The 13064-nt window shown below is 44.0% G+C and overlaps 1 protein-coding gene across 2 annotated transcripts; it reads right to left on the bottom strand.

Moving 5' to 3' along the window:
- Positions 1–1015: 1015 nt before the first annotated feature.
- gspt1l (G1 to S phase transition 1, like) lies at positions 1016–12615 on the bottom strand. Of its 2 annotated transcripts, none has more exons than XM_017458233.3 (14): positions 12163–12615; positions 9588–9629; positions 8442–8642; positions 6708–6741; positions 6156–6233; positions 5097–5277; positions 4544–4698; positions 3941–4081; positions 3715–3808; positions 3412–3492; positions 3023–3196; positions 2339–2428; positions 2071–2239; positions 1016–1772 (listed from the first exon to the last, which is right to left on the bottom strand). In XM_017458233.3, exons 1-14 carry the CDS (start codon positions 12368–12370, stop codon positions 1720–1722), a joined length of 1701 nt encoding a protein of 566 aa, XP_017313722.1. In that variant the 5' UTR covers positions 12371–12615; the 3' UTR covers positions 1016–1719. The 2 variants fall into 2 exon arrangements, with proteins under 2 accessions (XP_017313722.1, XP_017313731.1); XM_017458242.3 differs by having other exon boundaries at positions 8442–8639; positions 12163–12614.
- Between the last annotated feature and the right edge of the window lie 449 nt (positions 12616–13064).

Genomic DNA, 13064 nt, shown 5'->3' with positions numbered 1-13064 from the left:
TGAGAAGCGTGGAGTGGAAGAACTTGAAAGTCCTGCACAGAGACCTGACCTCAATCCCACTGTACAACATTTGGGATAGACTGGAACGCTGACTGTATGCGCCTGACCTTTTTCACACATATATCTCGCACTTTAGGTCCAGGAGAAACATTATTTCATCTCACTGTGTACTGGACACCGTGTAAGGCTGTGACGAGAATAAAAGATCGACATGACTTGATCTCACTAAGGCTGAATGATCGCAAATCCCCACAGGCACGGTCCAGAATCTAATGAAGAGCCTTCCCAGAAGATCGGAGCTTATTATAACAGCAAAGGGCAAATAAATCTGTGTGATTCAAATGAGCACTACACTTAGATGAGAAAGAGCCATGGTTGGGAAAGATTTCGCTCAAATTTGAGAGAATCAAAGTTTTCAGTGTGCTTACGGGCTAAAGGATTAATAAAATGTGTAATTCCGTATACACCACCAGTCAAAAGTTTATGGACACACCCCTGAAATGTTTCTCATGATCTTAAAAACCTTCTGATCTGAAGGTGCGAGATTAAATGTTTCACATCGACGACGTAGACAAAAATATAATCGTGCCGACGTATTCATTTCTTTCATAAGAAAACTAATATTTTAGCCACAAACCGGTTAAAAAAAAGCGCGTCTACTTTAAAGACGCTAAAATATATTTTTTTTAAAGATTTTTTTTTTTTCCATCACAACATAATTCCCACAGTTCCATTTGTGTTACTCCAGAGGTTTGAGGACTTTATTATTATCCTAAAATGTGGAAAATAAAAAGAATGAGCGCTTATTGACTGGTCGTGTATGTACAATTTCGATAGTAATGCTACAATACGATATTCCACGCACTTCACTATTCCAAGCACCTGCCACTCATCACTTACAACACAACGGTGTTCACCCAATGGGAGTAACACCCCATGATTAAAAAAAATATATATATGAAGGAACATTCCTTACCAAACACTCTGAATCAAAGAAACTCAGTCCATGCAACTGTCATCTTAGAATTTTCCCCAATTTAATATTTTTATTTTCATAGAATTTCGCTTTAATAACATGAGCACGCTCGTGCGCTCTGGAGACCGCTACGAGGAGAGAAACCCATGTGTGTGTGTGTGTGTGCGTGTGCGTATATAAGTGAAGGGAGACAATACGACAGATACCGACGTTCAATTCGTTTTCCAGCTTTGACTGGTTTCGATCTGTTACTGTTACACAAGCGAACTCTGGTCCACACCTTTTTCTTATAATAACGGCGTCTTCGCTGCACGCTATATTCCTCTGGTGGAAGAAAAAAAAAAAAAGAAAAAGGAAGAAGAAGGGAAAAAAAAAAAAGACAATAAACACAATCTTCTGCGAGTCCGGGGGGGAAAAAAAAAAAAAAAAAAAAAAAAATATGGCACTGCTGAGCTCTCAATATGAGAAAGCTGACAACGTGTGGACTCGATTTCTTTTCTTTCTTTCTTTCTTTCTTTAAATTTTTTTCAATTTTATTCTTTGCTTAAAAACGAAAAATTCTTGTCAGACAAGTTGTGTTGCTTTTTGTCAGCTGGTTCTTCGGGAGGACGGGAAGGCCGGGAAACGTGTCTCTCCGGCCGCAACACCCACCTCTCCTCTTGCACGTTCGGCTTCTCCGCGACACACACAAACACGCACACGCGCACGCACACACACACGCACACTCTCACGCATAGAGCTTTTCAGTCTTTCTCAGCGACAAGCTTCAACACTTTCCCAATGGCAATGGTCTTTCCTGCAAGAGACACAAAAAAGGAAAATTCCAGAACGTTCCATGCTAGAGCAAGACAAAATCATTTTGAATTAACCTATATATGTGTACACACACCATACTGTAGTATATACAGTACAGGGGAAGAATAGCTAGCTTTGTTGTTAGCTCATCCAAACTCTAGACATGGCATTTTCGCCCGTGCTCTGATGTCGGACGCGTCATTTCACACCGCGGATCGGATATTTCCGCAAACGAGCAAGTGTTCCTAATAAAGCGGTCGGTGAGCGTACAGTGTGCATGCTACACACGTAGCACTGACCTTCGTCCCTCAGGGTGAAGCGACCCATCTGAGGGAAGTCTTTGAATGTCTCGAGGCAGATGGTCCCGGCGGTTCGGAGGCGAGCGATGCACACTTGGTCCTGTTTGACGAAGCGAGGTCGTGTCTTGCTCTTCTCACCCGTCTTCTTGTCCACCAAACAAATTAAGGCCTGCACCCACAAACACACACACACACACACACAAACACCACGTGAACCATCACTGAACGGTGAAATCAAAAGAGGCTCATGGGTAACGCGGTTTTTTACCGTGATCTGCACTTCCTCGATGCAGGTGTGAATGTGCAGGACTGCGTTGTAGCCCGGGCAGATGATGGACTTGTGTTCGATGATGACGATCTGAAGACACGAGGGAAAAGAACGTTACGGAGATACGGAGTTGATAAAACAACGTGTTCAGTACGACTCTGATGTATTATAACTACTGAGAAACGCGCCCTACTGCTGCGATCGGGAAAAACCCGACCTCCGGCGAGGAATTTAATGATCTATTTCTAAATTCTGAGACTTGACTAGACGAACGCGACCTCGCGCCACGTTTTTCCAAGCTGAAGCGCTCGGGATAATCGACTCGGAACTTCACGAGCGCAACAGATTGCTGCGTATTAACACGCCAGAGCAGCGTTTGAAAATTTAACATAATGTGTTGCACCCTACTCCAGCACTAATGCTAGACAACGTTAAGCCTGGTTTATACTCGACTCCCGAGTTGTATACATGTTCTCGTATTTATAGCTGCATTTTGTTCTAACGTGAAAGTGATAATCTCAAGATTTCCTGGGTTTTATATGATTCTTATACGATTCCTTGTGCGGTAAAAGGGGGCGGGGATACGTTCTGCTGTTTGGGACGTATCCCACGCCCGTGTTCGATGGCTTAAAGATACTTATCGAAAAGACTCATTTGTTTTTTGTATTTATTTATTTTTTAAACCTGAGCGTCGAAGGTGCGTCCCGAGTGACAGAGGTTCTCCGGAGTACACAGGATGAAACCGGGCAGGATCTCCTCTTCCTCGATGCCTTTAAGTCGAAGCTTCAGGTTCTCACCGGGTCCCACGTCGTCCGTCTCGACGTCATCCGAAAGCAGGCTCAGCACCTCCACGATGTGCTACACACACACACACACACGACAGAAGGAGCGTTTATACACGCTCAGCACAATGCACGAGCAAAACAAATATCACCAGCTTTGATTCACAGCATTAACACTACTTAATACTGAGAAATGCTATTCATTAAATACTTAAAAAATATGTAAATATACCGGTGGTCACACTTTCACCACACGCCACGGGAGACGCTTTATCGTGAAGACGAGCTTACCCTGTTAGGCATCATTACGAGTTGCTGCGCTTTGCTGATACACCCGGACTCCAACTTGCCCAAAATCACAGTGCCCATGTCCTAGAGAAGATCAAAATCGGGATATTAGACTACAACACTCGCATACACTGTTCTGTTCTCTATAAACACCTAGACAGCCTCTGAAGGAAGCATCATCATCGTTGCTAATATTATTAGCAACACGTGGTGCCGAGATAAACTGGCTAGCTAACGTCTGTGGTGCTAACGTGTGAATGAACGGTGGATTCTGATGCAAAGTGGGCGGGGCTTGCATACACTCACCTTGTATTTATCTACGATCGGTAACCTGACTGGTCCGTCGCTGGATCTGCTGAAATTTGGCAAACTGTCCAGGTGTGGAATGAACGGTAATCCTCTGCAAACACACAAAGAGATGTTAATAGTTACGTAATAACCGTAATTAGTACCGGCGAATTATGCAACGATAACGCATCGGAAAGAGAGCGTGCGTTAATATAAATCTGTGAAGTATGTGATGTACACTTACGTGTACCAGGAGCAGTGCTCCGCTGGTTCTTTCAGGTTGGCCCCTGTCAGTCCTGAACATGGCATGAAGTGAATGTCTTTTCTGGGGTTGAAGCCCACCTTCTTCAAAAATGGCACCAGTTTCTCCTTGCACTCCTCGTACCTGCGGAGACGAAACGACACGGCTTTAGAAAACGAAACCTTCATTGTCGACTGCACAGAAGTTTACGCTAACATTACACGCGGAAACCCCGCCACGATAGTCACGCTATCGACTTATCGTACGCGGCCGTGACCGTCTTGAGCCGCTTAAGCTGCGCGAGCTGAAGCTGAACGGCACTAAACTGAAGCGCTTTACCAGCGGGTTAATTAATTAACATATATGAATGCGCAATGAAGAACGAAAGCATAACGAGTTCACAATATTGTATTAAAGTCTGAACGACCGAAAGAATTAAAACTCCGTTGAACGGGTTGTACTCGCGCAATTATGCTGTTATGTTATTATATCAGTGGCGTAAAATGGTCTTAAAACGACAATAATATCGTTCATCGCAGTTATTTCTGGGACGATAGATCGTCCAGACTAAAGTAGTGACGGGCCTAGTTCGAGCGGATCCTTCACCTCTCCAAGCTCCAGTTCACAGTGGGGTCGTCCATTTTGTTCACGAGGACGATCAGGTGTTTGACTCCCGCCGTTTTGGCCAGCATGGCGTGCTCTCGCGTCTGGCCTCCTTTTTCGAACCCGGTCTCGAACTCGCCTTTACGCGCTGAAATCACCTGCGGGACATTTCAGAGACTTCACTCGAGTGTCCGAGAGGATCGCGGGGGACACTTTTACAATTAGGGATGGGCGATATGACCAAAAAAAAAAAAAAAAAGGAAAAAAAGAAAAGAAAAAAAAAAAGAATAAATCGTAAATATCGTAAACATGATATTCATAAGACATTCCATAACAGTACACGGAGGGTTAGAAAGAGTTTGCGTTTTGGAAAAAATGGATGAGAATACGGATTTACTTCCTAGACACTAAATTCGCACACAATTTTTTTGTGCCAGACTTGGTACAGATCTTACTACGACGTATTATTATCGACTAAAGACCACAAACTGATCGTCACAATACATTTCCTTTGAAATCTATTCATATCGCGAGCCTGGTGCACCACTCAACTCACCAGCACCGCCAGATCAGCTTGCGACGCACCCCCGATCATGTTAGGGACAAAACTCTTGTGACCCGGCGCGTCCAGGATGGTGAAGTGCTTCTTCTCCGTCTCAAAATACGCGCGGCCCACCTCCACGGTTTTCCCCTTATCTCTCTCCTCCTGATTCGTATCCAGGGCCCAAGACAGGTACCTAAGCAAAGCACAGATTTAACACAAAAAATTATTCGTTTCGAGGCCAATACGACATCAATATATATATATATATATATATATATATATATATATATATATATATATATATATATATATATATATATATATATATATATATATATACACACACACACACACACACACACACATACATATATATCCGGCCTCTCGTCTCCGATCAGTCGGATGGAGATCAACTTCGCATGTTGATGCGCTCGATCGAAAACGTTATCGTTTCTAAGGTAACCACTCGTTCGCAGAGATCCGTACGGCAGACGCTCCGCGTAACCTTAGACTAATATATAGGTGTGTTTTTTTTTTTTTTTTTTTTTAAACCAAACGGATAAAAACACTCGTTAACACGGGACGTTTATTCTGGAGTCATTTCTGGAAGGAGTCTCCAGCGTCAGCACTTTGTAACAGTCGGAGGTAAAGTTGTAGCTAAGTTTTCCGACATCTTTAGGACGGAGTCTCTTGTGGTTCTCTATCTAACATGACAAGCTGCGAGGGTCCACCACACCCCCCCCGGCAGATAAAGAACTAAACAGGACTTAACTAGTTTCGTAGACGCTTCACGACGTTAAATATAACGGGAAAACAAATAAAAAGCACGACGTGTCGTTCTCTAATAAATAAATAAACAAACAAACAAAACTAAACGATGTAACTGGTGTGGTACACGTGGAGTAAAATACTTTGTGACACACTGATACAGAAAAATAATCAGCTTCACAGTGGTACCCATAGTCTCGCTTTGCATCGGGACAAACGACCCCGCCCCGACGTTGATTACGTTCCCATAACTGCACACCCCAGAGTGTTTTACGCCCTACAAAGCGTAATAATTTAACTTACCAAGTTTCCCTGTTCTTTTCCTTGGCCTCCCGTTCGTATTTCTCCAGAGTTCGCTTCTCCACCATGCCTGTTAAATACCTGTACGGTGGAAATGAGAAACGGAGCAAAAGGTCTCGAGAAAATGTTCCAGACAGGAGCCAAGAAAACACAAACACACAGTATAATAACAACTCCGTAAAGATACAGTCAAACAGCGCCATCTACTGACCACTAACACTTATAACCACCGTGCGGAGTGCCTGGAAAGACAATAGAGGAATGTTTCTGCTGAAGGAACCTTTTCAGGAACCAAAGATCAAATGGCTTTCCCTGCTCCAAACACACCTGATCGAATGTATGGCAGGCTTGTGAGCTGGATCAGGAGCATTTAAAGTAGGGAATAATGGAGGGGAAAAAAAAAAAAAAAGAAAAGAAAAAGGTTTAAATCCCAAATCGAGAAAATTTCCAGAGATCGACCTTCCTACCTCGCGTTTTCTCTTCCTTCTAATTTTCTAAAGGGCGCTACGTTAATAAAAAAGTAGTTATACCACGAGAAACAGTGCAGATACTCACATGATCTGTCCGCCGATGGTCGATTTGCCAGCGTCTACAAGGAAAGTTGATGAGAAACAGGGTGAGAAGAGAACGAAGGTTTACTTATTTATTTACTTATTTATTAAACCGTAATGACCATGCAAGAGAACGTTCGGGGGGTGGGGGGAAAAAACTAAACTGACTAAACACAGAAGCCGAGAAAGAGAATAAGCATTAACGCGAGAGTCTGCAGTTTAACGCGAGTTAAGTGTCGTGAATGCAGCACTAACACAGAATTAAAGGTGTACAGTCGATGAAAATTAAAACATTTAAAAAAAAACAAAAAACAATGACACGTTACACTGACACTGTTTGCTCAAATCACACAGTGACGGTTAGGACGTCTGTATAACGACTGTGTGTGTATACGATAACAAACACCCACGCGACCAGCACGTACACGCAGTCTGTAACGTCCGCAAAGCCGCAGCACGTCTCCTCAGGGTATACGCCAGGGACGTAACCGAAGACTAGAGATCGCCGATGTTGTTTTTTTTTTTTTTTTTAAACAACCGATACCGATTATTTGCACGTTTACGCACCCGATAACCGATACGCAGAGCCGATATTTATTGGTTTTACTTCCGTTTTTGACACGATGATAAACACCACCGCTGAACTGAACAAACATAACAATGCCGTCTATTTCACTTCCCCCTTGCACACAAAAATAAACAAACAAAACACACACACTGGTGTGTTTATACGCCAATAAACAGATGGACTGCAGTTTAATTCAGTGCTTTTTCTGCATCCATAAAAAATAATGCATAAAAATAACATATATAATAGAAACTAATATATAAGTTTATATTATATAAGTGTTTATATATGACTTTTTATAAAAGGTAACGTTGACAAACGGTAAACCGAAGAAAGTCAGTTTACTGACGGTCGGTGATCTCACTCACAGCTTCGGGCCCTTTTGTTTAGTAAATGTTATTAAAAACTCCTTCCTCTGCGTCGCCGTCTCCTCGCGCCACCTTCGTTCCTCACCAGAAAGCAGCAAAGAGAGACGTTTCCTCTCGTCCGTCATTCACACAGCCCTTATTATGACACGCGCTCCACAGCAAACACAAACTCCGGCCCCCCCCAAAAAAAGAAGAAAGCCGCTACGAATCTTAACGTCTTTCCCGATGTTTCGCGTAAAAACACGGGTGGAGGGCGACCTCCCGACATCGCGGAGGGACACGAACGACGCCGCAACCCATAAAAAAAACAACACTTAACAAACGCGTGCGGCGTAAACAAACCCGACGCGACCGGTATTCACTTAGCGCCGACGTTCGCGCTCTTCTCTGCGTCCAAGGCCTTGTTTTACTTTTTCTCCAAGTCGCTCGCACCAAAATCGGTTTTCCACAGACCCATCACCAAGTCAGCAAACATACCTTCGGAAAAATCCTCAAAAAAAAAAAAAAAAAAAAAAAAAAAAAAAAAAAAAAAAAAAAAGTCTTCGGCGAAAGCACAACAACGTTAAAGGTTTGTGTGGAAAACAAAACCCAGACTTTTAAAAAATCCTTTAAGACTTACCATACAAATCAATTCTTTTACAGAAGCTTATCCCAAAAATAAATAAATAAATAAATAAATAAATAAATAAGCCTTGAGTGAATTCATTTCCTCTAATAAACCATAGGCATGAGATTAGGGCTGGGCCGATATATCGGTATAATATCGCGACACACTTTTCCGAGATATCACAAGCTCACTCACCCACGTGGCCGATGAAGACCACGTTGACGTGCTCCCTCTTGGGCGCGTCGGGTTGAGCGGGAGTGACTTTCGGCTTCGGCGCTTCTTCGTCCTCCTCCATACCCTCCTCCTGGGGCGAGTCTTCTCCTCCTTTCTGCTCCCAGCTCTCTTCCTCGGCTGCCGTCTCTCCGTCTCCTGAGCCGTTCTCCACGGGCGGAGCTGCTGACGCAACAGACACATTCGCCACATTCGTCAACACTACACACACGCACACGCTTTACTGTTTACACGCTCAACAGATCCGACACCGATCGCTCTCGTTACATCTGCCTGGGTTCGTGCTCCGGGGATTTGCAGTCAAAAGCGTACATCGTGACCGGGTTAAATAACTGGACGGGGACGGCGTGTTTCTGAAAATATTACGTGTACGGTGATACAGCTGCAATAGTTACACTGTGTTAACATTGTGATAGATGAGGTACAGATCACGCCGTACTCCTTGAAAGCTGCTACAAGATTTACGAGATTGAACACAGGGTTGCGTGCCGATTGACGCCGTGATCCACTGGGAAACTTAAACTGAAGACGCAACACGACAATGCCTAAAGAAAATGTAAACGGGATCATTCACCTCTGCTTCAGCAGATGTTTGCCAACCACACCAGAGTTCATTTGAAGTAGAAGTCGACCGATAGTGGCTTTTACCAATAACTACATCGGGCGGAAACTACCTGCTGATAACCGATTACTCAACCGATAGTTCTTAAATGGATACTGAATGAAATCCTTACACACAGAGTAAAATATTTATGAACTTCATTACAAAAATAAACTACCATGAAAATGTACTGTATTTTTTTTTAATGAAATAAATATTAAAGTAGATAGAAGATCTACATCCAAACTGAAACAAAAAGTAACACTCAAAATAGCAAAAAATACAGACATGAATCAAAAAACACTTCAAATAACAACATTGGTCAGCGATTGTTTTTATTTCGCCTCTAGAGGCCGCTCTCGCACCGTACGCCGACAGCAGAGTCCTCTCAACAACTGGGAAAAACAACCTCTCCCCTGATAGTTCCGGCAATCGCTTATCGGTGCCGATTAATCGGCAAAACTGAACAAACTTTTGATTTCAAGTCAAATGAACTAAAACTCACTTACCAGGCGTGTCCGAGACCTCAATACGGCCATCTTTCTCCGGAACTGCGAGGAGAAAAAGAAAGAAATATGTTCGTCAAGAAAAAAAAACTATAATCATCGAGTCTGAAAGCACACGTCGGGTTTTCTCTAAGAAAGCACGCGGGTAGGTGAACTGGTGAATGTAAAGGCCTCGACGTTTAACGCGGAGATGACGTCACAAAAACCAAACCGTCTGCACACGCTTCCGAGCTCATACGGTCTACAGAATACACTTGGACACGTAGCGTGCAAGCTCTCCTGTCCTGAAGGTGGCGCTGTCCTCAAAGTCATCCTTCTTGGAACGAATCGGCTTGCACTTTTAACTCGGGTCAGTCGTCTCAACGGCCTTGTTTACGGAGCGACGTCAAAAGTTCGCTCTCGAGGAGGCGTCCACGTCCCCGTAGCGGAGGCGTTTATCCCGAAGAGACTCACGACCGAGACGGGATTAAAGGGTCAAAGATGCCGTCGAAGGTGGCAGCGCTGAGATTTCGACTCGCGACCTTTGGATCGCAGCCGTTTCGACGTGATTACGTTTACACAAGGTCCTGAGGACATTTCCTATTCTACAGAGGCTCCCGAGTGGTTTTATTTCCATCCAGATCGGCCACGATGGCACTTTCCCACCACACGGTACGGCTCGGCTCGCTTTTTGGAGGTTTTCCACGGTGGATAGTACCGGGTAACCGAGAGAGTAGGGAGCTCTCCTTAACGAGTTGTTCCGTATTGTGCCCGAATAAACGTGCGTCATTTAATACGTACTTTGCGGACCTAACGTAGTCACATCGAGCGCTGCGTAGGTTCTAGACCGCCGTTATTTTACATCCTTAATAGGCTCCGTGTTCAGTGAGCAGGAAAAGCGTTTGGAATACGGGTCCGAGTGTGTATTTGTACAGAGCTTCGATGAGACGACGTTATTCCTGCGTGAAGGCGAGTGGAAGACGGCGTCCGCGTTGAGGCGGCTGTGGAAGAGCAAGCTCAGGAAAGTAAAGCCGGTCGATACGAACCGTGCAGTAGAAAACTGGCTTAAGGAAACGTTTTTTTTTCGCCAAACTCGGCGCTCATATGATCGTTTAAGTCCTGATACGCATGCGCACGTCTACGATTTTCTATAAAGGAAGTCGCATCGGACGAAACGATGTCATGCCGCATTCCGTCTTGTAGCGCGTATTTCAGCGACCCTATCCCAGATATTATACCGTTCCGGGAAAAACGGACGCTTCAGAAGAGGCGCGCCGCGTCCTAAACAGTAACCGAGATAAGAATTAGTGCGTGTTGACGTTCTGGTATCTCCGGTAGACATTCGAAGTGTGGATCCGTCGACACTATTCCAGCTAAAATGACCCGCAACTCCTTGTGTGAGGAAGGAGGAATTTTTCCCCCCGTGACGGTTTGTGTGAAAAGAGTACCTTTTTAACCATTAAAAAAAAATGAAGGGAAATTATATAGTATAAATTACAGGAATAATCAACGAAGAAAAAGCTGAAATGCATCGAGGGGCGCGTTTACGACGCCAGCGAGCGTTCTCTTCCGTCATGTGACGCGTCAGTACTCGCGTACTCTAAAATCGCAGATTTTTCCTTTTACAAATAAATAACGACTCGTCGCGTCACCGCCAAGTCCTGAAATTACAAACGACACACGCAATCGCAAACATCCAGGATTGTACAAAATACAAATAGGACGCCCAATCCGAACGTCAATCAATAAGGGGCGGGGTTTAAATAAATAAGAAACGACACTTCTAATCTCCATTTTGTTTATTTTTCTTCCAGGTTTTATGAGCTGCATTTTTAAAACCATTGAGCAAAACTGGAGTAAAAGTCGACACACATCCAACAGAACAGTGTCCCGACACACACCACCTTTTTTTTTTCTTTAATGGCTTTCCTGCATGCTGGTCACGTGACCAGCATGAATGAATTAATCCCTGTTTGCTCTTTAATCCGGATTTAAACTCCGCACATAACTGGACGCAAAAGTAATGGCACCCACACCCTTTGTAGTGCCTTTTCTGTCCAATAGGGAGCCGTTTACACTACGACTGACTTTTCTTTCTAAAATATATTGCTAATTAACTCACACCACCACTAATGATCAGTTCTCGTACTAACTACCCAGGCAAGTATGGTGTGGTCCAGGTGTGGTGGTAGTAGTATTGGTGGGATAAACCCCCGACATCTTGTCATACAAGAAAAGCTCTTGGTGAATTTTCTTTTAAAGACTCTTGTTGGTGTGTAAAGTACCGCTAGCTAGCTAGCCGACTTCAGCACGTGTGATGATTTGCGGTTGCATTTGTGGAGATTTTTTTTCCCTCCTCCTCTCTTTTAAATAAAACGAAGTGCTGTTTGTTTGTATTTAACTAAACTGGGCAAAGTTAGCATTGATGCTAAGAACGTGCGGTTAGCTTTAGCTTCTGACAAGGTGAGAGAACTTTAAACGGTAATCTCCTTCCTCTTATCGTGGGTTAGCTTAGCTTAGCATAGCATAGAGAGCTAACAGGCGGGACAAAAAACAAGTAGCTTAGCTAAGCTAAACGTGACCGGTAGGGAAAGTTTACCGGCTACAGGGGCGATGGTTTCCGTGGGCGCTTTATGGAAACAGCCGGGAACAAACTCGGCCGCGTTGACGTTCGGGACGAAGGGCTTGGCGTTGACGTTGAGGCCGCCGAAAGAGTCGCTGAGGCCGGTGTGAGCGATGACCGGGGCCTCGCTGCCCTCATCCTCCTGTTCCCACGAATCCGGGGCAGCGTCTCGCGCTGGCTCCATTGGCGCGCGCGGGGGGCTGAAACTGTTCGTCTTGAACGCAAATATTTTATATATATATATTTCTAAACTATATATATGACGAAGAAAGACAACGTGATCTCTTTGTTCGGTTCAAATCGCTCGTTAATAAAGTCACCCCCGTTAAAAACAAAAAACTTCTGCTTATTAAACAGCCCCCCCACGTTATTCTGTACTAAAACAGCCGGTCTCGCTTCACGCGCGAGGGGAGAGGGGGAAGGAAGAAAAAAAAAAAAAAAAAAAAAAACTAAGACTCGACTCAGCAGTAGTTCCGGACGAATCCACGTGTGTGTATGTGGTGACGACATTCTTAATCGACGTAGAAGGGCATTCTGGGGGAAAATGAGTCCTTTTTACGTCGCTTACAGTATGCCTAGCTGTGAATACGTTAATAAAAACTACATTTCCCTATTTTGTGAAATAATTTAGTGTATTCGCTGCTCAAATGGTTCACGTTATAAGGGCACGGTTGGGTTGCTAGGCAACTGGGAAACACAGACACCAGAAACGAGCTAGCTAACGCCCGAGGCTAATAATTTAAGTAGTCATTAATGCTTTTATAAGGACAATGTGAAAGCACAATGAATGTACAAAAGAGACAGACATGTCAGGAATGTTAACATTATCCTCAGATGTGCTGGTAAATGATGAAGAAAAGACTATATAGACTAAAACT

This window comes from Ictalurus punctatus, chromosome 2 (genome assembly GCF_001660625.3).
Source record: "Ictalurus punctatus breed USDA103 chromosome 2, Coco_2.0, whole genome shotgun sequence".
NCBI lineage: Eukaryota > Metazoa > Chordata > Actinopteri > Siluriformes > Ictaluridae > Ictalurus > Ictalurus punctatus.
Note: the sequence above shows the minus strand (reverse complement) of the source record. Positions and strands in the feature narration are given on the sequence as shown.

Coding starts and splice junctions, on each gene's coding strand:
- gspt1l (XM_017458233.3), bottom strand. CDS start 12,370: ATGGAGCCAGCGCGAGACGCTGCCCCGGATTCGTGGGAACAGGAGGAT. Junction 8,643..9,587: donor TGAGGTCTCGGACACGCCTG/GTAAGTGAGTTT, acceptor CTGTTGCGTCAG/CAGCTCCGCCCGTGGAGAAC. Junction 1,773..2,070: donor CTTCACCCTGAGGGACGAAG/GTCAGTGCTACG, acceptor TGTCTCTTGCAG/GAAAGACCATTGCCATTGGG.